We start from the raw sequence: 24,566 nt of genomic DNA on the forward strand, positions 1-24,566 counted from the left end.
GCTGAGCTTCAGATTATTCCACGTATTAAAAGCAGAATCAGAGCTCACACTCATGAATGCTGAGGGGAAAGATGTGCTCAATCGTGCCATCCCACCTGTGGACACAGCAAAGTCCCTCTGTTTACTGGCAAACTATAAATTGCTTAGTATCTTTGGGCCTCTTCCTACCTCTGTGGAAAAAAAATTAGTCTTTGTAACTCAGAATATATCACACACACACACACACACACACACACACACACACACACACCACCTTTAAGAGAATACTGAAATCCTTGAGTGTTTAATTCCTCAGGAAGTCCTTCAGAGTGAATACAGATATAAATTACAGGTTTTATCTGAGGTGTCCAAGACTAACCCTGGGCACATTTTTTACCACAGGATGCTTGCCCAGGGCTTGGTAACCATCACTGGGGTGGATTTTTTTTTTTTTTTTTTTTTTTTTTTTTTGTCAGTTTCTCTCTTTGAAGAGACAAATACACTGAACATGGATACCTACATGAAATTCTCAAAAAAAAAAAATACAAGGGATTTAAAAAGGGTAATCAAATAGTTTTCAGCCTCAGGGATTTGAATTGAATTGGTTAATTGCTCAATATACCCTAGTTTTACTCCACATATATAGACATTTGAGGTCCACGTTCACCCTTCAACTCTGTCTAACCCCCTCCCCATTTCCTTCCTAACTCTGTTTTCCTCCTCTCCCCTCTCACTCCTTTTTTTGCTTGCTTGCCAGCAAATTGAATCTAATTTGTGTTGCCCTTATTTGCATGGTGTGGGGCCAACTGCTGGAGCTTTGGCAGGCTATCAGTGGCCACGCCCTCAATGAAAGTGACTGTCCTTGTCAACCAGTCAGTGCCTGTCAGTGTTCCTCAGATAAGGTGATTAAGCAACTGCAAAACTGTGGTAGAGGTGATCTCTAGAGTCCTGACAGGTTTCAAGGCTTTGATAAATTGAGAGATTACTTAAATATAGGTATGATCTCAAACCAACTTCCTCTCAGTGGACACAAACCCATACTGAACCCTGTACAGCTAAAATCTGTCTGATACTCCCGTCATTTCGTCATTTCTTTGAGTCTACAGAGTACAAGGAATGTCGGATTCAAGATGTAGTATGTTTCAGGTGGCCGTGACGCTAAAGGATAGCCGGGATAAAACATCTTGTATCGCCTCCAACCCCCAACCACCCACAGCAGGTCAGAGGGGTGCTGGCTTAAAACAGGGGAGCTGAAAACTAGGCTTCGGTTGATCCAGTACAAATAGTCCCCAGTAACTACTTATCAAATGGATTAAAAGGTTGTCTGCTTCCCTTCATCTGCCTCTTATTTAACCACCCTCTAATGTTCTAAGCTCCGTTGACACCCGGATTCCTAAATTCTGCTGGCTCCACAGTGGTGTGGATGTAGGGAGCTTGGAAAGGATGAGCAAGGAAGCCAGCTACATCCTTTGCTTAGGGATGAGTAAGAAATCCTTAGAGACCAGGGTCAACAAAGAGCCTGATGCAGGGAACCTAATCCGGAGACCCCCGGAGTCCTACGCCAGCCTGGAGGACCGCATCTGGTGCGCCCGGTACAGGACGAGGTCCACGTCGCCCGCCCCACTGCGGCTGGAGCCCCCAAACCCCCGAAGCCTGCGCTCGTTCGCAACTCCCGCCCCCGGGGCGGTGCCGGGAACAAGCGGCGCCTCCGCCGGTCACGTGGGCGCCGCTCCACCGGGCGGCGCTGTAGCTTCCCGATCGCGCTCTCCCAGCGCCGGGGACGCGGCGCTCGCGCTCCCGCCCGAGCCGCGGGGAAACGGAGACAAGGAGACGCCGCCACCTCCGGCGCCCCGGCCCTGCGCCCGCAGCATGCCCGCCGCGGAGCCGAGCGCCGCCCTCCTCCTGCAGCTCCGGGAGGCGACGCCGCCGGCCTCCGGGCCGCCGCTGCGAGGGTAGCGGGGCCGGAGTCGGCTACCGAGGCTGGGCGAGGCGGGCGGAGCTGGAGGAGGAGCAGGCATCCTCCGCGGCGCGGCGGGCGGCGGCCCTGCTGCCCGGCGCGCCTATGGCCCGGGAGCACGGAGAATGCGAGCCGCGTTGCGCGGCCGCAGCCCAGCTCCGAGCCGCTTGCCCGGAGCCCCCCAAAGCTGCCTGCGTCGCTGCCGCCCCCCAGCTGCGGACTCCCGGCCACTGGCTGCGCTAGGACCTACGGCCGCTGGCCGCGCAGGGGTGGTGGCCCGGGAGCAGCGGGAGCTAGAGGGCCCGGGAGCTGGGTGCCGGCCGGAGTCCAGCGCGGCATGCAGCTGCGGGCTCCGGTACCGGCGTGACGGTTGTCGGCGCGGGGCCCCGCCATGGCTGGCAAGGACAGTGGCAACCTGAAGACGGTGAGGCTGTGGCGGGACGCCGCCCTGCGCGCCAGGAAGCTGCGGAGCAACCTGCGCCAGCTCACGCTCAGCTGCCCGGGGGCCGGAGGCGACCCACTGGAGTCCCCCGACGCCCCCCAGCTGGTGCTGCCGGCCAACATCGGGGACATTGAGGTGCTGAACCTGGGGAACAACGGCCTCGAGGATGTGCCTGAAGGTCTGGGGTCAGCTCTGGGCAGCCTTCGCGTCTTGGTTTTGCGCAGGAACCGCTTTGCCCGGCTGCCCCCTGCGGTGGCGGAGCTAGGCCACCACCTTACCGAACTGGACGTAAGCCACAACCGGCTGACCATCCTAGGAGCCGAGGTGGTGAGCGCCCTAAGGGAGCTGCGCAAACTCAACCTGAGCCACAACCAGCTGCCAGCCCTGCCTGCCCAGCTGGGTGCCCTCGCCCACTTGGAGGAGCTGGATGTCAGCTTCAACCGGCTAGCGCATCTGCCAGATTCCTTCTCTGGCCTCAACCACCTGCGTACCCTTGACGTGGACCACAACCAGCTCACCGCCTTTCCCCAGCAGCTACTGCAGCTGGCTGCCCTGGAAGAGCTGGACGTATCCAGCAACCGGCTGCGAGGCCTACCTGAGGATATCAGTGCCCTGCGTGCCCTCAAGATTCTCTGGCTTAGCGGGGCCGAGCTTGGCACTCTGCCCAGCGGCTTCTGTGAGCTGGCTAGTTTGGAGAGCCTCATGTTAGACAACAACGGGCTACAGGCTCTGCCCGACGAGTTCAGCCGTCTGCAAAGGCTCAAAATGCTCAACCTCTCTTCCAACCTCTTCGAGGAGTTCCCTGCTGCGCTGCTGCCCCTGGCTGGTCTGGAGGAGCTCTACCTTAGTCGCAATCAGCTCACCTCAGTGCCCTCTCTTATCGCCGGGCTGGGCCGGCTTCTCACCTTGTGGCTGGATAATAACCGCATCCGATACCTGCCAGACTCCATTGTGGAGCTGACTGGCCTGGAGGAGCTGGTGCTTCAGGGCAACCAGATCGCTGTTCTGCCTGACAACTTTGGCCAGCTCTCCCGGGTAGGCTTGTGGAAAATCAAGGACAACCCACTGATTCAGCCCCCTTACGAAGTCTGCATGAAGGGGATCCCTTACATCGCAGCCTACCAGAAGGAATTGGCTCACTCTCAGCCCGCGGTGCAGCCCCGTCTCAAGTTGCTTCTGATGGGCCACAAGGCTGCAGGAAAGACCCTGCTTCGACACTGTCTCACTGAGGACAAAGTGGAGGGAGGGCAAGGAGGAGGGGACAAGGAGAAGAACTACCTACCATTCCCTCCCCTTGGGAGTAAGGGCATCGAGGTGACCAGCTGGACTGCAGATGCTTCCCGGGGCTTGCGGTTCATCGTGTATGACTTAGCCGGCGACGAAAGCTATGAGGTGATACAGCCCTTCTTCCTCTCCCCAGGAGCCCTGTATGTGCTCGTGGTCAACTTGGCCACCTATGAACCTCGCTGCTTTCCTACTACGGTGGGCTCCTTCTTGCATCGGGTGGGGGCCCGCGTGCCTCATGCTGTCGTGTGTATTGTGGGCACACATGCGGACCTGTGTGGGGAGCGGGAGCTTGAGGAGAAGTGTCTGGACATTCACCGACAGATTGCCCTGCAGGAGAAGCACGATGCAGAGGGCCTAAGCCATCTAGCTAAGGTGGTTGATGAGGCCCTGGCTCGGGACTTCGAGCTGCGCTCTGCCAGCCCCCATGCAGCCTACTATGGTGTTTCAGACAAGAACCTTCGGAGGCGCAAGGCCCATTTTCAATACCTGCTTAACCACCGGCTGCAGATTCTCTCGCCCGTGTTGCCTGTTAGCTGCAGGGACCCCCTCCAATTGCAACGCCTTCGAGACAAGCTGCTCTCTGTAGCTGAGCACCGAGAAATCTTTCCCAACTTACACAGAGTCCTGCCTCGATCCTGGCAGGTCCTGGAGGAACTGCACTTCCAGCCACCTCAGGCACAACGACTGTGGCTAAGCTGGTGGGACTCTGCCCGCTTGGGCCTGCAGGCAGGTCTGACTGAGGACCGGCTCCAGAGTGCCCTTTCCTACCTGCATGAGAGCGGCAAACTGCTCTATTTTGAGGATAGCCCGGCCCTCAAGGAGCATGTCTTCCACAACCTCACCCGCCTCATTGACATCCTCAATGTCTTTTTCCAGAGAGACGCTTCTTTGCTGCTGCATAAACTGCTTCTAGGGACCAATGGGGAGGGGGAGGGGGAGGGGGAAATTTTCCCCACGATAGCAGTGCCCTCCCCGGGTCAGGACCCACTCCGGGCCACCCAGCTTCATCACTATGTGGAAGGCTTTCTGCTGCATGGGCTTCTGCCAGCTCACATCATTCGGTTGCTGCTGAAGCCCCATGTCCAAGCCCAGCAGGATTTGCAGCTCCTGCTGGAGCTGTTGGAGAAGATGGGACTCTGTTACTGCCTCAATAAAGCCAAAGGCAAGCCTTTGAATGGCTCCACAGCCTGGTACAAGTTCCCATGTTACGTGCAGAATGAGGTACCCCACGCAGAGGCCTGGATCAATGGCACCAACCTAGCCGGGCAGTCTTTTGTGGCCGAACAGTTGCAGATCGAATATAGTTTTCCCTTTACCTTTCCACCTGGATTGTTTGCGCGTTACAGTGTCCAGATCAACAGCCACGTGGTGCACAGGTCGGATGGGAAATTTCAGATCTTTGCATATAGAGGGAAAGTTCCCGTGGTGGTGAGTTACAGACCTGCCAAGGGGGTCCTGCAGCCAGACACCCTGTCCATTGCCAGCCATGCATCATTACCAAATATATGGACCGCATGGCAAGCCATCACCCCTTTGGTAGAGGAACTGAATGTCCTACTTCAGGAATGGCCTGGACTGCACTACACTGTGCACATCCTCTGTCCTAAGTGCCTTAAGAGAGGGTCGCCAAATCCACACGCTTTCCCAGGTAGGTGGGAGAGGGTGTTTGGGAGTCTCTGATGGTTTGTCTTACGTTGTTTGGGAGACTTTTGTTTCTCGAGTGCACGAATGTTTTCTGTAGTCTTGTAGACTTTCCAGGAAAGCCTTTCAAGGTAAATGAAGGGCGATCAGCCAGGCAAAATACTGCCTTGAGCATCATTCTCTTCTAATAGAGAGACTCAGACTGCCAGATTTAAACATTCCCAACTCCCCCTTATTATTCTATACAAGCCAGCCACGTGTGCAGAAGGCAACCTCAGGTGATTGCACTGAGGCTGGTATGATTGTGACATTAGACCTGTCTGAGCCTCTGTTCTCACAGGCATTAGACACACGTTGATCAGAGGGAGGAGCCCGAGTCTGTGTCGGTGGTCATATTCTTTTGTTTAAAGTCCTTGTGTATCCAGCAAGTCAGAGTTAGGGCTGGCTTTTCCCAAGAAATCTGAAGAATGTTCTGTAATCTGGGTGAGTGATGGTTGAGTGGTCTGTAACGCATGCCTGTCTCTTGAGAGTGCAGACTTGACCAGCTCCAGAGAGAGAGAGAGAGAGAGAGAGAGAGAGAGAGAGAGAGAGAGAACTCACTTCTCCGAAGGGAGTTTCCTCTGACATTTCCTGGCAATTTTGAGCTCTGTAGACTCTTAGTAAATGGGGCTTTCCAAAGGTGGTTTTTAAGTGAGGGAAGGGAAAGCAAGAAAAGAAAACCCAAGAGCCTCCTAGGGTGTGCTTCCCAATAGTTTTCTTTTTTTCTTTTTCCCTTTTGTAAACAGTTATGGATGAATGAGAGAATTTGAGGACTAAGTTGTTTGAGCTTTAAAACAAGCAAGCAAGCAAGCAACCCTCCCCCCTTCATTTTTAAAGCAGTTTTAAAGGTTCTGCAACACTGAAGAACTGAAAGTCTGGTCCTTCCACCTGCCTTCTGTTCCCCGTAAGCATGGCCTCCCCATACTCATTCATCATTCTCTGCACAGGACCAGTTTGCTCTATCCCTCTATTCTCAGGAGGGAATCCTTGCCTAGCTTACATTAGCGACCCAATCCCTCTGGGTGTTTATTCTTGTGGGTTTGGGCAATTGTGTAATGAATGACACGTGCCCATCATTGTAGCGTTATCTAGGGGAGTTTCACCTCTCTAAAAACCAAAGTCCCTTGTGCTCCTTTATCTGTCTCTTTCTACCAGTCCTGGGAACTCCTGGTCTTTTTACTGTTCTGTCTGGGAGATTCCCACCCCCCCACTCCCTGGTTAATTACTCTCAAGCCTTTAGCTAGGAACTGTTTCCTCGTTGTTTGAGGTTCTTTAACAGCTGATTTGTGCGCAGTCCCCTGGTCGACAGTATTATAAGCATCCTTAGCACAGATCCTGTAACAGTAGGGCCACTGAGCCCTTCTCACCTTGGTCCCCCCATTGCCCAGGGTAGGTTGAGGGGGGATGAATGGGAAGAGTGAATGCCACGCTGATTTGTCTTGGCCAAGTGGCAACTTGTAACAGTGCCGGAAGGAACAGGATACCAATGTTTCCGAAGGCAGTGTCTCTCTGTTGCCCTAGATCTAGGCTTAATTCTTCCGCTTGAAAAAAGCCACCATATTGGATTACCAGCCAGTGGAGCCAACCATTCTGTGTGATTATCCGAGATCTTGTCAACCGGCCCTGACTCTGGATGCCATTGGTTTTCATTCACGGAAGGCAAACACCTTCCTTACTGTGTTACTAAGTTGTACAAAGGGATGGGGAGCCCTGTTTTCACAGGGTTCTCAGTTGAGAGTTTGCTGAAACCAGTTCTTGCTTAAAGCAGAGATAGAGTGTGAGTTAAATTGATGCCATGCAATAATAGGTTATTGAATGAGGACCGGTCGTGGCTGAGGAATTCTGCTGATAAGACAACGAGGCTGGTATGATTTCTTCCCTTACCGCCTCTCTTAAAGTTTTCATTTCTGTTGCATATGGAGCTTGAAGGGAAATGGCTAGACAATAAGAGGGCCTGGCTTGTTTCTCCATTTTCCATTTTCCATTGCCGCCCCTGGCTGGCAATCCAGGTTCTAAGGAAGACATTACTTTTCAAAGTTGTGAAAAGAAAAAGAAGAATTGTAAGAACACACATCTGTATTGAGAATCATGCCAGCAGGTTTTTTTTTTTTTTTTTTTTTTTTTTTTTTTTTTTTTTTTTTTTTTTTTTTTTTTAATAGCATGCATGGAATGTTTCTATCATATTCATGTCAGAAATGTTATTTAAGAACAAATTTTTTGGCTTAATAGTTTTACCCCTAAAGTAGCAGAGAGATCAGAAATATTGGAAGGCTGACAGTATTGTGCTTTTCTTTACACTATGATAGACAACAACAACAACAACAACAAAACCAGGATTTTTTCCTCTCGTATTTTTCCTGTGATTCCCACCCTTTATTAGTAACCGCCATAATTCTGGAAGATCTGCCAAGAACTACAAGCAATAAAATCTAGAATGTCACTCAGGAGAAATGGTAGCATTTAATGTTCAGTTATAAGAGGACATCCCTTTAGGTGATGGAAACATGTTTCGGTTTGTCAGAAGCTTTAGTCTCTGTGTAGCTTTGTGTCTTTCTATGGAGTCATTTGCTTTTTAGGGACAGAAAATTGAAGACTTCCTTTTACAGTTAAAGTATCAAGTTCTCTTGTAAACTCTCAGTTTTATATAAAATGGTTTAAAAACCGATTTTTAAGGTTTTTTTGTTTTGTTTTTGTTTTTTTGTTTTGTTTTTGGTCTCCCTTGGGACATTAAGTGCCATTTCCCATGTTGCCTGGTACCATTCAACAGAAGCATTCATCCCATTAAAACCTTTTAGAATGTTCTTATATGGAAAACCCATTCTGACCTCGCCCAACTGCATTTCTGGCAAGAGGTACTTAGCTGGCTGAGTGATGCAGAGCTGGAATTCTCTTGCTTTAACTTTGGAGATCCTTAGCCAGCAGCCATGGGTTTAAAATTTCTTGTGGACAAGATCCAATCACACTGTCAATGAAATTACAGATTTTATTTAAGATTTATTTATTATAGATTTTATGCAAGGCACTTGGGATGATATATGAGAGTGTGTTAAGTAAAGATTTATTTATTTATTTTATCTGCATGGATGTTTAGTCTGCATGTCTGTCTGTCTGCACAGAAGAGGATGCGGGATGCCAAGGAAACGGAGGTACAGTAGTTGTTAGCAGCCGTGTAGGTGCTGGGAATTGAACCCTAGTCCTCCAGAAGAGAAACCAGCGCTCTTAACTGCTGGGCTATTTCAGCAGCCCTCCAGAGTTCTTCCAGAAACTGAAGATAGGTCTGTAAGATGCTTAAATGTTGCTGTACCTCAGTAGGTAAAGGACTTGTCCTGCAATCCTAGAGACCTGAGTTCCACCCCCAGCACCCATGTAAAGGTGGAAGGTCGAACAGTCCTCCACACATGTGCTGAGTTGTGTGTGCACACACAAACACAATCCCTTTTCAGATCATCACTGAATATCTAATGTTTTCTCTAGGTGCGGACTCCCGCCTGTACCCACCACCCTCTTCCATTCCTCCCCTATAATTGGTCCTGTGCTTTCATTCCCAGAGTGTACTGTACTTCCTATGGGATGCTTACTCACGTTTTTCTTCTCTTCTGCCAGTATTATCTAAACCAGAATGGTCAGCCTCCTGAGGTTGGCTGACCTGACAGACTAAGTGGCTACCCCATTGGACCGCAGCAAGATTGCAGTACACTGATAACGTTTCAGAAGTCGAATGACGGCTTTGGGGGTTTGAGTTGGAAGAATATGTTTTAGTCTAAGTGACTTTGAATATAAGTTTTCACTCATATTCAAATATTTACCCTCAAAATTATGAGTAGTAATTTTAAACAAGGCGAAAGCAATCAGTAAGCTTAATGGTCTGGTTTTCTTTAATTTTGGCCACGTTCATTCACACAAAGCCTTTTCATATCTCACAAGTACCCTTTGCTCCTTCTTTTTTTTTCTTTTTTCTTTTTTTTTTTTTTGCACCTAGTGTGTACCTGTCTGACTGTGTGTACCTGTCTTACTTTGTATACCTGTCTGACACTGTGTCCCTGTCTAACTGAAAGTACTGGTCTGAATGTGTTTGCTTGTCCTACAATGTGTGCTCATATGACAATGTTTGTCCGACTGATAGTGTGTGTCCATATGGTGGTGTATGCCTGTTTGATAGTGTGTACCCATCTGACTGTGTTTGTCTGGCTATGTATACCTGTCTGACAGTGTGTGCATATCTGATTGTTGTGTGTACCCATCTGTGTGTGCCAGTCTGACTGTGTGCTAGCTAGTCTGACTGTATGTGCTCGTCTGAGTGTGTTTGAGTGTCTGATGATGCACATCTGTCTGGTGCTTTGCATATGTCTCTGGTTCCGGGAGTAGTTGCATATGTCCTAATACTTTCTTGATTATATTGTTCACTTGCTTCCTCTAAGCAGAGACCTGCCTGAGGCTTTGTGGTCCCTGGAAGCCTCTCAGGTGCTCTCTGTTTGATGCTTTGTAATAAGAATCTCTTTGTTGTACTGTCAAGTTCCCAGGTAGTACCGGATGCTGATCCTGTCTTGGCATGCTTCCCCCACTCAGATGTCCTAGCTCTCCGGCTGGGCCGGGACCACAACGCTTGCCCTTGAATGGGCCCTTCATTTTGACTACTGGAGCGAAGAAGCAAAGTTCTTGCCTTATTCTATCTTAAATTTGACAATTACTGGAATCTGAGCATGACCTAGTTGCTTGGATTGAATTAGTCATTGTTTTTGAACTCCACAAAGCTTACTCAGTATCTTTTTAGTTTTGCCGAATTAATATTGATGCCCCTGGGTTTTTATTTTTATAAACAGGCCTCATTGAACTCTGTAGGACTTTGCTCTGCATAAAAAAAAACAAACAAAAAAAAAACCCTTAATAATGTAGTAGGAAACAGAAATGCCATGCAGGATACAGTTGGAAGACTGGGGAGGTCTACAGAGGGCTCAGATTAGTTTAAGGTATACGAGTCTCTGCTCCAGTTCTAGGGTGTACTCTCAGGGCAATCCCAGAGAATGACTTTTTGTTCATGACTCACAGTTTATGTGACCGTCTGCCTCCTGCTCTCCCTGCTCCCTGTGAACCTAGTTCTTCTTCATTTACTTCATCTCATCTCTGACACATGGATGGGCGCCCTCATCATGTTTGGGGAGGACTAGGCAAGAATCTAGAATAATAATTCTTTCCCCAAGGCTGAGAGGAAATGCCAACTTTTTTGCCCATTGCACAAGAAGGGGTGTGTGGGAAGGGCCAGTTCTGGAGTGGATGTTTCTGGTTGTTTCCCTCAATTTGGTCCTTAATTCTTGTCTCCCTATTAGGAACACCTTGATGAAAGACTCGATAGCCGTCATTAGTGGACTACTGTTTGAGTTGTTGAAAACTGTGGCAGGTGCTGGCCTTTACCCTCTCTTGTCACGTGCAGCTCCCTTGCCAGTCTCTGTGGAAGTATATGGGAAAGTCTCTTTGGGGCAGGCTCAGCCAGCCAGGCCTAAGGTCTCTCAGACTCAGACTTTCTGACATCAAACCAATTGCTGGGAGTTGGGGGGTGTCATTTTGTCTTTCTCTGGGGGTTGGTGGCTTTTCCCTCAGAGGAAGTGAAAGCACACATTCTCTAATGTTGCTCTGGCTTTAATGAAAGCCAGCCTTCTCCTCAGAAGGACTGATAGGCATCTCAGACACCCACCAAATGCATGTGACCAACTCATGAAACTTAAGAGACTCCCTCCACCACACTCCCTCTCTGAGGAATGGTACTGTGTCTCAGGGACTCATCTTTTGCCTTCTGATGTTTCATGGCAGCCAGCTGGGTAGCACCATCATTTCTGAGGGGTCAAGACTTTGTATTATCTCTGATTCCTTGCAAGTGGGTTTTGGGTTGTTTTTGGTGTTCTCTATCTGCAAGTGTATATGTCAAAGTTTACCATGCGATTTATGTTTCTTGTTTGTGTTCTGCTCCTTTGTGTACAAACTCTAACTCTCACAGAAATAAATGGAGAGGGGTCAAATGATCAGGCTACCACGTTGAGTATGTAGGAGCTGGCTGCCTAAAGCCAGCTACCTGACCTTTTGTTTCATCCCCTAGGGCACTGGCGACCCAGAGCTCTCTTAGCTCTTCCTCTCCTGATTGGCTCATACCTTCCCCTTAACTTTGACTTCCATAGGGGCCAAGGTTCAGTGATGGAGGAACATGAAGCCATGATTGGAGGAAGTGGAAGGGGTACAGGAAGGCAGACTCTTTTCCCTCTTCCCGGCAATGTTGCATCCCCAAATTCCACCCTGGGCTCAGCCTGTTGATTGGAGATCAAGGGAAGACCCTGGTGGAGTGGCTGGCTGTGGTATAGACGAGCCCATGTGTATTGCATACTTGGCAGCTGCATCGATAACAATTCCCAGATATCCTTGCCAGCAGGCTGACTTATTTGTAGAGAACAAGAAGGAACATTTTGGAGTTATTTTTATTTTTGGCAGTGAGTGCTCAAAAACATTTATTTCTTCAGTGTAATGTCCTAGCTGGAAACACTCAGGCTTGGTTGGTTTTTTTGTTTTGTTTTGTTTGTTTGTTTGTTTTTAAAGAATAAATGAGGGAGGAGCCCCTGAACAAGAGTTTTCTCTCTAACAGGATACCCAGGAAAGGTAGAGAATACACACAGCGAGGAGCGCAGTGGGGTGGGATGGACAGGGTGGTCAGAGGAGCCAGGCAGCTCTGTTGGGTTCCAGATGCCTAGAGGCTCTCCCTGCTTGCTTCTGGAAAGTTCCTGCTTTTTCAAACCTTAGCCTTGGGCACCCAGACTAACCCCACTTCCTCTCACAGTCTGTGCCAAGGCACTTGCCGGCAGAGCATGATTTGGGGTGGGGTGGCTTCATGAGTCAAGTGCTTGGTGTGGCTACCCTTGTTGCTCTTTGCTTCTTGTGCTCCCCTCTTCCCTTCCCTCCTCTTCCCCCTCCCTTTTTACCCTCTTCCCCCCAATCCCTTTCTTCCCTTTCCCCTCCTCCGTTCCCTTCTTTTCCTCTTTCTCCTCCCTTCCTTTCTCTTTTATAGTCACCTCCTCCTCTTCTCCCTCTTTTTCCCCTATCCCTTTCTTCCTTTCCCCTCTCCTTCATCTCCTTTTTTCCCTCTCTCTCCTTCTTCATCCCTTTCTTGTCACCCTCCTCCTCTTCTTCTGCCTCCTTCTCTCAAGGTGAAATTTATCAAATGTAAGATCAACCATTTTAAAGTGAACAGTTCACTGGTATTTCCTACCTTCAGAGAGTTATGCAAGTATGACCTTCGAGCCATGTGCTTGTGTGGGCAAAGAGCACCGAGGCAGGGCTGGGCTTCTTCCCACAGGAGCACTGAGGCAGGACTGGGCCTCCTCCCACAGGAGCACCGAGGCAGGACTGGGCCTCCTCCCATAGGAGCACCGAGGCAGGGCTGGGCCTCTTCCCACAGGAGCACTGAGGCAGGGCTGGGCCTCTTCCCACAGGAGCACTGAGGCAGGACTGGGCCTCCTCCCACAGGAGCACTGAGGCAGGGCTGGGCCTTCTCCCTGGGATGGATTGCTCCAGAATTCTTCCACCTGACTCCAGGTGCCAACTTTCTTTGCAGGGCATGGCTTAAGAGTAAGGCTTTGGGAGCTTCCCCATTGACTGGACATCTCTCTCAGAGCCATATTGGGATCTTCTTGTTAGGGTTAGTGAGTATGGCAGGCAGAGTTTAGTCTGGTGGTGTGTGTGTGTGTATGTGTATGTGTGTGTGTGTATTTGTGTCTGTGTGTGTATGTGAGTGTGTTTTTGTATCTCTGTGTGTGTATGTGTATGTCAGTGTGTGTGTTTGTGTTTGTTGTGTGTATGTGTATGTATGTGAGTGTGTGTGTGTTTGTGTCTGTGTGTGTGAGTGTGTGTTTTTGTGTGTATGGGTGTGTGTATATGAGTGTGTGTGTACTCACCCACACATGACCCACATAGGATGACAAAGGTCACATGGGAGAGAAGGAGGCTATAGAACTACTATTTTCAGCATAGAACTTTTATGATTTTTTTTTCTTTTCTGTACATTTTGAGCGATATACCCAGAGTGCTTGGTCCTTAGGCCATAGATAGATAAGCTGACAAGAGTTGGGAATATTTCAATATTACGATATTGCCACACAAGACAAGTTATCAGCTTGAGTCTGTCACCAGTCACTTTTGAATACCTGCTGTACACAGACACCTGAGCTAGACTGAGAATTTTAGGAGAATAAAATAAAAAGCACTCCTTTGGCCACGGGAGTGGGCTCTTAACATGATGATTGGTCCTTCATTTATGGAATCTGCCCATCTAGAGAGAAAATCATTGTGTGTTTGTGAGATGTTTGGCTTCTCACTTTTCTAGGGGGAAAATATCCATCCACTCATTTAGAAAGAAACTGACTTCCTGTTTGAATTTACTTGAGGAGGAGCAATAGGTAGAAAGGAATGCCCACATCCCTCTCCCCAGTTGACTTGGAGTCTGGATTCTTTGTTGCAGTAAATCCCAGGTAGAGCCTGAGAGAATGATGGTATCACCATCATCACCAGCATCAACACCAGCATCATCACCATCATCGAGTCTTTCTGAAACCTTTCAAAGTTGGTCATCCCTTTTGAGGGAAAGAAAGTTCCCTTTGTTCTAAGGATCACTACGTTCTTGGTTATTTATTTGGTCCTCCTTTGGAAGGATCAAGGCCATCCATCATTTTCAGACTCCAAAGACTGTGGACTGACTTCGAAGACAGCACCAATTAAAGTGGGTGTGGTCAAGCATATGCGGCTAATTCTTACAGGCTTCTTTGTTGAGGGAGGCTTTGCTGAGATGTTTTCCTATTATTAACCTATTAAATGTTGACAGATTCAAAGAGTTAAACATCTCAGATCCTCCCCACTCCCAGGATGCATCATCTCAGTTCCTCATTGTTCCCAGGATGAGTCATGTACCCTTGACATGGTGTTAGAACGATGACACGCTAGCAGTAGGGAATTAGGGGTAGTAAGGAACACAACCCTTTACCCCTCCCTTGTTTGAAAATAGAGAGCTTAAGAATGGTTGTGGAAGTGATGGAGGGGTAGGTCTGTGGGTAGCATGAGGACCTGGGTTAGGATCCCAGAACCCATGTAAAAAGCTATTTACCTTAGCATGCAGCTGCAATCCCAGCACCGAGGAGGCAGAGAAAGAAGATTCCTGGGATTTGCTAGCCAGCTAATCTTGCACACACACACACACACACACACACACACACACACACGCTCAAATGCATGCATGCACACACACATACACGCAAGCACGTCATTGTATCTATTGTTGTAAGGGATATGGTTAGAGAGTACCAGGAGAATGAGCATGTGCCGAGTTTTCAGCATACTCAGAAGCTTCAAGTTCAAATGGATGATCTCATTCAGACCCCTGGTAACCCTATGAGGTACGGGTCGCTGGGCCCTCGGTTTTCCAGTTTTCTTTTTAAAGATTAGCTTCAGCCAGTGAGTTCCATAAGAGCACTCTGGGTTTGCGCTAGCCTTCTGTTCATCTCTCAGAGGGGTTATCTCCTTAGCAGGAAGCTTGCAGAGAGTGTCTTTCATAGCTGGGCCTGGAGTCAGCAGAGGTCATGGTCAGGGGTGTGAGCTACAAGGAAAGCATGCTGTGGTGGTGCCTGCAAGGCCACTCTGCAGCTGAGTGTTAGAGATAGTTTCCAGGTAACCACAGGAAGAAGGAAGTGGGAAGTGGGTCTCAGTAGGTGAAGGAGGCTGAAGGCCTAAGTGGGAATGACCTGACATAGATCGTGTGCTCAAAGCATTTAGGATTTAGGACTTACGACACGGAAAGGGGGTTCTTGATTTAAATGACATTTTGAGAGCAGACATCTTTGGCAGTGACTCCTGCTGACCCTTGAATTAGATCATTGAAGCACTGTTCCAGCATAGCCTTTGCCAACCCTGGGCAGAGCTCTACGGAGCCCTGGAAGACATTTGTAGCTGGGTCAGTGGAAAGGTAGCCTCAGGTGATGTGCATGGGACACAGTGTCCAAGTGCGACCACTTTTTCCAGATCAGAGTACAGGAAGACAGGGCTGTTGGTCATCCTCACAGCGTGATGCTGGATACCTCGGTTATCCATAGGACTGTATGTGAAGACATTGATTTTCCTCGCTGTAAATCTTACCATAACAGCCCGGAGAAAAGCAGTTTGAATGCAACACAATTATTGTTTAGCTGTGCGTCCCTTGCATATCTACTCTCTTTATGCATTGCTTGTAACTCTAGAGTAAATGGAAGTACGACTTTAATTAAGTTTGCGTCCCAATACCCTAGTCTATGCATATCATTCATCTGGATGTGACTGACTTCAGGAAGCCAGGGTTTCTTGCATCGATCACTCTGTTACTGCTTGAGTTTTTCTGGCTTGCCTCTCACTTGACCCAAATATTGGCTCAGTGGTAGAGGTGACTGGTGTGCAAGCCTGAAGACCTGAGTTCAATTTCTAGAACCCAAATAAAAGTGGAAGGAGAGAATGAAGTCCACAAGGACATCCTCTGGTTTCTGAATTTATGCTGGAGCATGTGCCCAATCTACTACTCCTGCTGCTGCTGCTGCTGCTGCTGCTACTACTGCTACTACTACTACTGCTACTACACACATACACACACACACACACACACACACACACACACACACACAGACACACACGATAATAATCAACAAAATTAAATTACAAAGGAAAAGCAAGGAGGTTTTTTAAGTAACAGTAAACTTGAAGCATTCTAATGCACCGGTCAGTTGGTTGTGGCTAGCTAGGCTCTGCTCCATTTCAGCACCTGTCAGCTGTGTGCCTTTGAGAGTCACAATTGTTTTTGTCCTGTGGGGTGGTCTCAAGGGATGAGTTAAGGAACGTATATTACCTAGAAGGATGCTTTGTACTTGGTTAGAACTCTGAAGAGTTCAACTGCTGCTGGGACTGCCATTTTCCAGAAGATGCAAACTTTCAGATGTGTATTTGGAAATCTGATAAGCCTATAGGTAAAATCCTCCTCTTCCTCCTCTTCCTCTTTCTCCTCTTCCTTTTCCTCCTCCTCCTTTTCTTCTTCCTCCTCCTCTTTTTTCTTCTCCTGTTCATCCTTTTCCTTCTCCTGCTCCTCCTCCTTTTTATATATAGTAGGGATATAACATACTACAATCTTACAGAAACTAATTTCTCCCATATTATAACAGAAATTTGGAGGAGGAAAGGAGAAAGTGCCACTCATAGCAGATATGGGGAAAGGATATGTTACATATGTTTTCAGAGCTGGCGTGTTCCATAACCACTCCACTGTTTCTCTCAACTCCTTCTTTAAGCTTAGGCTCTTAAAATATGAGCTTATCTCATTGTATAAATGATTTAAATATTGATTTTTTTCTAAAAAACTAAGCTATTATCCATTACATTTCGGGGGCTTTCTAACTGCACAATAACAGTGAGTGCTTACGTCATAGTTCAGAAGGCCATTTTCGCTGTTTAGTTAACCATGTTCCCTTGGCTCAGCCATGTGAACACTTTGCTTTTTATTGTCATAATTCTGTGATGAACGTTTCTCTGTTTCTCTGGTGCATTTTTCTTTTCTTTCTGTGTTTTCGAGACTTTTGCCCGGAGGTCCTCAAGCTTGTAGCCAACCTCCTGTTTCTGCCTCCTGAGTGTTAGGATCATAGGCCTGAGGTACCACACCTGCCTTGGTTGTATTTCTTTGTGAAAGTTTTTGTTTGTTTGTTTTCTTTTCTGTTCTGGGTCATGAACTTTTATCACCATTCACAGACTTTATAGACAAAAGAACATAGCAGAGTTGTGTGAAAACTGAGTCCAAGATTGTAAGCGTCAGTCATTCACATCAGGGGCAGCAGGCACTCCCTCAGCTGCTCCTCTGAAGACAGCCCTGGGCACAATTGGAGCAGCCCATGGTGCAAGGCTGTAGCATTCCTGCAGGAGAGCACCTGGTCTTTATGGCTGCAGCAGCTGGGCAGGTGCAAGAACTACAGTGGTACCGTAGTAGTTGGGGGTCTGTGTCCAAAGGAACCAGCAAAACTTGGCCATGCTTTTTTGGAAGGCATGTTACAAGAGGTTGGCATTTGGGCAGCCGTTTCCAAGGTGCGATCATGGAGTGACAGGCAGGGAATGTCATGGTCTCAGAGCCTGTTTGCACTGCTTTCCTGCTATCTGCCAGATCCCTTCCCCAGGCTTCCCCTCTACAGGTCGTCATCCTAACAAGGTACTGATATTTAATGAGAAATAGCACCTCACCAGTGACTCAGAAGTCTAATTAGTGAGGATGTTCACACACATGCATGCTGCCTGATGATATCGCCACTTTTCTGAGTTTTCAGATAATATCTTTTTGGCATCATCATACTGGCTCTCAGCTTTAAAAAAAAAAATCACAGTGCTTTATCAGTTTAGATTAACTCTTCATATGTCTTTGTTGCATTTACAACCTTTTCCCTGCTTGTTTGTCTTTCTCATTTTCTAAGAATTCTTGATTTAGGTTTAAAATTTTTCACTATAATTGACTTCTTAGAGAACTGAAAATCCTTAAAATTATTTTAGAGAAATTGGACAATGTTTCTTTGCTCCTGTGACATTAACAATAGGAAAGTATACATAGTAAATTCAATAGCAGAAGTCACGCCCACCATTGTCCACCTCACTTCTTTTGATTTGTACAATGTTTCTTGTGGTATCTTTCAGGGATGATGAAACATGCATTTGCATGTATTTAATCTGAAAGAGGTCGTGTCTGTTTGTTCTGCACCTTGCATTTGGGCACTTAACAGATTTGCGGGGATGGGGGTGGGGTGGGGTGGGGGTGGGGGTGATTTGAAAGATGACTGAAAAGGAAAGAATATGTAAGATTCTACCAGAGTTCCTGAGTTCAATTCCTAGTACATGAGGCAGTTTACAACCACCTATAACTCCAACTCTAGGTAGATCCAACATCTCTGACCTCTCCAGACATGTGAATTCAAGTGCACATACCTACACATACATACTATTTAAAAAAAAAATCTGTGCTTGGGTGATGCTACCATAGTGGCAGTTTGAAAATAATTACACACATATACACACTGCATATATGTCCATGGCCCATCTCATAATTCTCTGGCCCTTTCTCTACTATTCAGTCAGCCAGTGCCGACAGACCTTTGGTCTCTTCCATGCTGTTCTCAAGATTTTAAGCTAAAGAAGTTTTCTCCCTTTTGGAGGTTTAGCAACGAGAGCTTCTTTTAAAAAAAAAAACCTTTCCAGTTTATCAGGTTTTCTTTATGTTTAGAACACTCTGGAGGCACAATTAGTCAGAATGGTGGGACAGGAGAGTGGCTTGGGAATTCGGAAAGCTCAGCTTTGTGCTTTAAAAGGAGGTAATGTTTCTAACTGGCTTCCGTGATGCGTGTTGGAACGCTATTGCTTTGAGCGTAATTACTCTTTTCACAGCTTAATTCATCTCTTATTGTGTGATGCGGTGTTTAGACATAGCCATAATTACAAATCTTGCATGTTTATAAATATGCAGATTACTGATCAAAATAAGGCCGTGGCAGTAGGAATAATACTTGGTCCGTGTAAGAAATCAATGGAAAATAATTGGTTGTAAGCCACGTTCCACTGACTCAGAACACTGCTTCCGTCTCTCCACTGGTGGCAGGGTGGTGAGTCTGTCCCTCACGTTGCCTTTTGAGTTCCACTCCATCATATTTTTAGACCTATGCTTGGTACAATATGTTCAGAACCAGTACCAGATGTCTGGTTTGGAATGGGTCTAACCTAGTACACTCAAGTATGTTTACCATGGAATTGAATTAAATTCTGTTTTTGTTGCTCCTGCGTTTCAAAGATCACTGGAAGCCAACAACGTCAGACTCGGCTTCTTCAAAATGGCTATTCACCATATGTCCTTTAGAAATCTTTCTCCTTACCCTGAACAGTGCACAAATCACTGCAGATAGTATGGAGGGCCAGGGTGGGTGGCTCACCTAGTCTCTGAACATGCTACTAAAATATACATTCAGTGTGATGCTCTCTATGCATGGCATGGCTGAGGTGACTCTGATTCAAGTATCACTCATGAATTGCGTGGGAAGTACTAAAAAAAGAAATGTGAATTTTCCAAAATACTTCAGTGCCAAAACTGGCTCCCCTGTCTGCTGAGAGTTTAGCTGTTTTGTGCCCTGGGATACATAAACAAAAAAAAGGAGCTTTAGAGCCCTCGGTAGTGGTAGCATACATCTGTCCCCTTCCCTGACATGGCTGGTACCCAGATGGCTCTTGAGTGGCACAGCCCTGGTTGTCTCTCTCACTATCCCCCTCTTGGGTGAAGCAGGTGTTCTTTTCAGCTTACTTCACGTCTTAAAACCTCTGCATTTCCTCACGTATAAGCCGGCAGGTCTCAGCTTCTCCCTAGTTACCATGTTGCTTTCCGACCTCTCTTCTTGGTATAAGGGAAGGCAGGGGTACTGGTTTTCTCTTTGGTCATTTTAGGAATGTGGCTTCTGGCTGTGGCTCTGTTTCAGTGTAGCCAGTCAGCACTTGTAGCACCAGTCAGTTCACAGCCTCTTCTTGAGCACTGTAGATGCACCTGAGGTTCTCTGAAACATACTGCAGTCATGTTTAGCCAAACGGGAAGGCTGGTTAAAATTCCCTTGCCTAGCCAAAACACAACTGCCTCCCCCCCAAAAAACCCCAACCCTCCAATCCCCCCACAAACAACAACAAAAACAAACAACAAAAACAAACAAACAAAACCAAAACAGAACAGGTGACTGTTTCCAGGATCAGATAAATTGCTGTGTCTGCAGCCTCAGGTGTTCTTCAGGCAGGAAGCTGCATCCACCCCATCACGGTCAGGATACTGAAACCACCCATCTTTTACAGTCCATAAACCTTCTGATTTACAGTGCCATTTGTGATGCCAGACACGCTTATTCATGGGGGATCTCCATTGAGATCGTAACTCACTAAGAAGCAGAGAGGAAGGATGAGGAATGAGAATGGTGTCCATTGTTCTTTGTTAGAAAAGACTCCCATTCTTTGGCAGTGGACAAATATTTGCTTTTGAAGAATCTGGTGGTGTGTCAGTGGCTTTGTTCACAGCCGTGCACAAACACATGCTCTCTCGCCTCTGAGGATGCTGAAGCATGTGGTCCATGGATCATTTTATGCTTGGAGCCTGGCTGTGTGCTATCCGTGCTTTGAATAGCTTTCTGCTTCATCCCCGCCTCTGGCCATCACCCGTCCTCTGACCCAGATCATTTCTGTAAAGGATCTGATCTTATGGTTTCCTCTGGAAGTTGACACAGAACAAGTGTCTCTCTTACTGCAGCCAGAAATGAGAATTGCTGTACAGTTTTCTTGCTTTGTGCTAACGCCGCAGCACCAGGGAAAAGAGCCCTTCCTTGCTTCCTTTCTGTTCACATGAAGTCCAAAGCCATGGTCTGGGACCTCTATGAAACTACTTGGCATCCACAAGTCTTAGCTTCATCGGAAACTCGAGAGGAGAATTCTTTCAGTTTCTAAGTCTTCATACCTGTGTCGCTATGTCCTTAAGAGGTCTTGAGGATTAAATAAACGAATAGGCACCCAGGCTCTAGTACAGTGTCTATTACATGGTAAACACTCAATAAATGTAGGCTATGATTACCATGATCTTTGTTCACAGATAAGTAACACTGACACTCGAGAGGGCTAAATACCTTGGATGTACAGCCGTAGCAGAAGCCAGGCTGGCCCCCAGAGCTTACCATCTCTATTACTTGTGAGAGGAAAAACAAGAGCTTCCACCTGTCAAAAGTGGGGATGAATTGAACACAGAATGAAATGACTCAAGAAATGCATATGCTTGTTTCAGTATAGAAACTATGACATAAGCTAGGGCTCTGTTAATGATAGGCACAGGGCAGGTCATGCAGTATCTGAGGAGAATAAAGCAGCAGCCGGAGAAGAAGAGTAGACAGTTAACAGCCACGGTGCTCTGCAATCAATTCCAAGGCCTTTGGAGACGTGAAAGGCCCCAGGAAAGCATCCATCTGGAGCCAGGTGGGTGGGTCAGGAAAAGGCCTCCAGAAAATGTCTGCCTGCAGATTCTCACAGAGCTCTATGGAGAGGACCAGGGTTATAAAGATGCTAGGAGCTTAAGAATTCAGTCACCAGCACCTCTGTGATATAAATGTGGTATGTACATATTTTTATTTATTCGATTAGAAGAGAACTCTTGGCAGCTCCATATAATGCTAAAATAAGACCTGGTGATTTGTATCCCGTGAGTGGAAGGAGATATTGAACAGTCAACTGGAACTGCTGGGTTTGCTTATTGTAGATGCTCTGACAGCGGCTGCTCGGGAGATGGATTAGAAAGGACTGAGAATGAAGTCCAGTGGCCACTCGTGCTCATTCAGATGTAATGAATGAAAAAGGCCCCAGAGTGTCTCTGGGGACCAAGGATACAGAGTCCAGGATGCTAAGAGGGCAGACTCAGTTCTTCTGAGTCTTCTGATTCTGGGCACAGCCAGGATCCTCTCTCCAGGCCTCTCTCTAACTGTCCTTAACTGTCATGTCAAATACCAGACCCTTTGATTTGAGCATACGGTTCAGGATCAACTTCAACCACTGTGAGATGAAAACTGGGCCATTTATTTTAAAAACAGAAAAGCGGAAGTGATCTGGTAACATTGGTCTCAACAGGACTGCTGACCTAATTGGTTTATTTAGGGTTATTAGCCTCCCCGCTCTGAAGGATGGCGCATAAACTCCAGAAGATTTATGGTCTTAGATTTGTGAGTGGTCCTATTTCTTAAAATTGGCAGGTTCCTATGGAAATAAGAGAGTGTATAAATAGTATCTGGTAACTTTTGCCTGATTTAAAATATGGAAAGGATAAGTGATGTCGATGGCTGCTCCCTTAGCGTCATGAATTATGTATGCAGCAGGCCGCTGCATTCTTTATGGCTGCCCAGAGCCAGTCTTTTGTTCTAGCGTATTTTCAGCCCTGGTGCTTGTAAAAGATGAGCTCACATCAAGTTCATCTGTTTGGGGTAGGATCATCCTGCTGCTGTCTAAGTCACCGTGGTGTTCTTGTTTATGTTTTTTTCTATCATCAGATTTGGGGCGGGCTAGGAGGAGGGGCCATGTGCTGTTCACAGTTGTGAGTTGAGCTAATGACAGACTCTAGAGCTGGCATGCTTCTTGGCTCATGACCCCTTCGGAACTTCTAACTCTCCCCTGTGCCCTGACCAACCTCTGTATCCTGTATGCAAAACCAGGTCGGATTGTAACTATCGTCTCACCTAGGAAGTGAAACAAATTGGAGAAAATGGTTAGAAATGTATCCAGGGTCTTCTCTGGCAGCCATTTTTCTCTTCCTACTGATTTTAAGATATGTGAAGTACAGAGCCAGTCTGCTTCTCTTTGCTTTATTCTTGCTCTCAAAGTGAGGTGAATCACCAAAGGCTTAAGACATTCCCCACACGAAAGCAGCGATGACTGTACATTGAATCCGTTTGTGACGGTGCTTATTTTAGTCACTCCTTTCTATAGAGGAAGCTACTACCCAGCTGGCTGATGCAAGTGTCCTCTGTAATTAATTGGAAAGAGCCCCACCCCTGCATTTCATCCTGGGTGTGGTGTCGTCCCATCTTCCATAAAATGGTCTAAATCAAAGATTCAAGTTGTTGAAAGGGACCTCAAATTAAGGGGAGCCCACAACCTGTGGGCCACCTCTGTTTCAGAAGTGTCTTCTGTCTACCAGGGACTGGTTCTGAGGCATTTGTCAAAGCAATACTGTATTCCTTCAGCATCAGTTTAAAATGTCCTGGTATGCCTTTAAAGAGTTCTGGTTCATACTCGGTTAAAAAAAATCTTAGTAAGAATAATTAAGTTAACTTATTGATGAAGTGATGTAGTGTTCTGCTCATATAATATAGGGAACGGGATCAGACCCAGAGTTTAAGTGGGCAGATTGTAGCCATGGGGATATTGATTCTTTCAGGCCTGTGCTCACTCAGCTAGTGTTTACTGTGGCCTTCTAGCCAGTGGCCATTAGCAGGTCCATCTTTGGAACCTGCCTTCAAGGACCTGGGTTCAGGATGATCAAGGCTGGCAGGGCTGTGACACAGTGCAGGAGGCCAGTAGACCAAGTACCAGGAGATTTCAGAGGAACTGGAATCCTTCCAGTTGAGGGGGCCTGAGAAACCAATGCTCTGTTGATTACTGGAGAAAGCATGTGGGAATAAATGCCCTCTTTTCTTCTACAGAAACCATCGGGTCCCTAGGTTTTTAACCTGTCATTAACACTGTATGGTCATTGCTATTTTTGAGTTATCATTTGCTCACTCAACTTTTGTATTACATTTGAAATCCTGGGGTTGTTAATGATAAAGGATTAGAAATACTGGTGATTGAAAATGATTTTCTAAGGGAAGCCTGGTGAGGTGAGTGAATGGGTCCTTTAATCTTTACACCATATCAGTAATGCTTATTGTCACTATCCTAGCAATATTAAAAAGCACGCTTTCAGGACTGTGGGATTGTATCCTTAACACGAGCTATTAAAATATAGCAGAGTGTTGAGATGGAAAAGAATTTACCAGGTCACTGTGCACTAATAATGCGATTTCAATGGCCATGGGTTTTGTTGAGTTATGTTCTCTTTGAGACTAGTCTTGAAGTACTCAATCTATTTGCCTTGCCATCTCTTTTTTTTATTCAACCCAAAGACATGCTTTGTCTCCACTTCTGTATTATACTAGTGATAGAGGGCAGAGCTGAACTGAACACTGAAACCAAACCATACCAGAGCATCTCTCTGTTTTCCTGTGTTTATATTATTTACAGGTGATGAGATTATACCTTACACACTGTCTTGTATATCTGTCTCTAGAGGTGCATCTCCATCCTTTATACAAACTGCCTTGTGTGTCTGTATCTGTAGATGTGATATCCCCATCCTCCTAAGACAGAAACACCTCTTTCTTGATTCCTGAATTCATATCATGACTATTTACAAACTGTCCCAGGTAATTGCTTGTTAGGGGAGCTCATAAGAAGAGAGAGATCCAAGTGGTGATAGCACATTCCCCATCTCACCCCTGCAGTTCTGGTGAGTGAGGTAGTCCCTGCTGTGTGAAGGTAAGGTGGCTCAGTGGTCATTTAGTACCATGGACCTTCCTGCCAGGTATAAGACCATTTCTTGCTAGGTAGCCATCAGTG

At 46.9% G+C, this 24,566-nt stretch overlaps 1 protein-coding gene across 2 annotated transcripts in view; it reads left to right on the forward strand.

Moving 5' to 3' along the window:
* Window positions 1-2,327: 2,327 nt before the first annotated feature.
* The window catches only part of Mfhas1 (multifunctional ROCO family signaling regulator 1), an 89,446-nt gene continuing 67,207 nt past the window's right edge, over window positions 2,328-24,566 (forward strand). For both annotated transcript variants that reach the window (XR_004608449.2, XM_034520210.2), the window contains exon 1: window positions 2,328-5,313. Coding sequence is in view for 1 of the 2 variants with exons in the window: in XM_034520210.2 (XP_034376101.1) it covers window positions 2,328-5,313 (2,986 nt within the window). In the remaining variant the exon portion in view is untranslated. The remainder of the gene's footprint in view (window positions 5,314-24,566) is intronic.

This window comes from Arvicanthis niloticus, chromosome 16 (genome assembly GCF_011762505.2).
Source record: "Arvicanthis niloticus isolate mArvNil1 chromosome 16, mArvNil1.pat.X, whole genome shotgun sequence".
NCBI lineage: Eukaryota > Metazoa > Chordata > Mammalia > Rodentia > Muridae > Arvicanthis > Arvicanthis niloticus.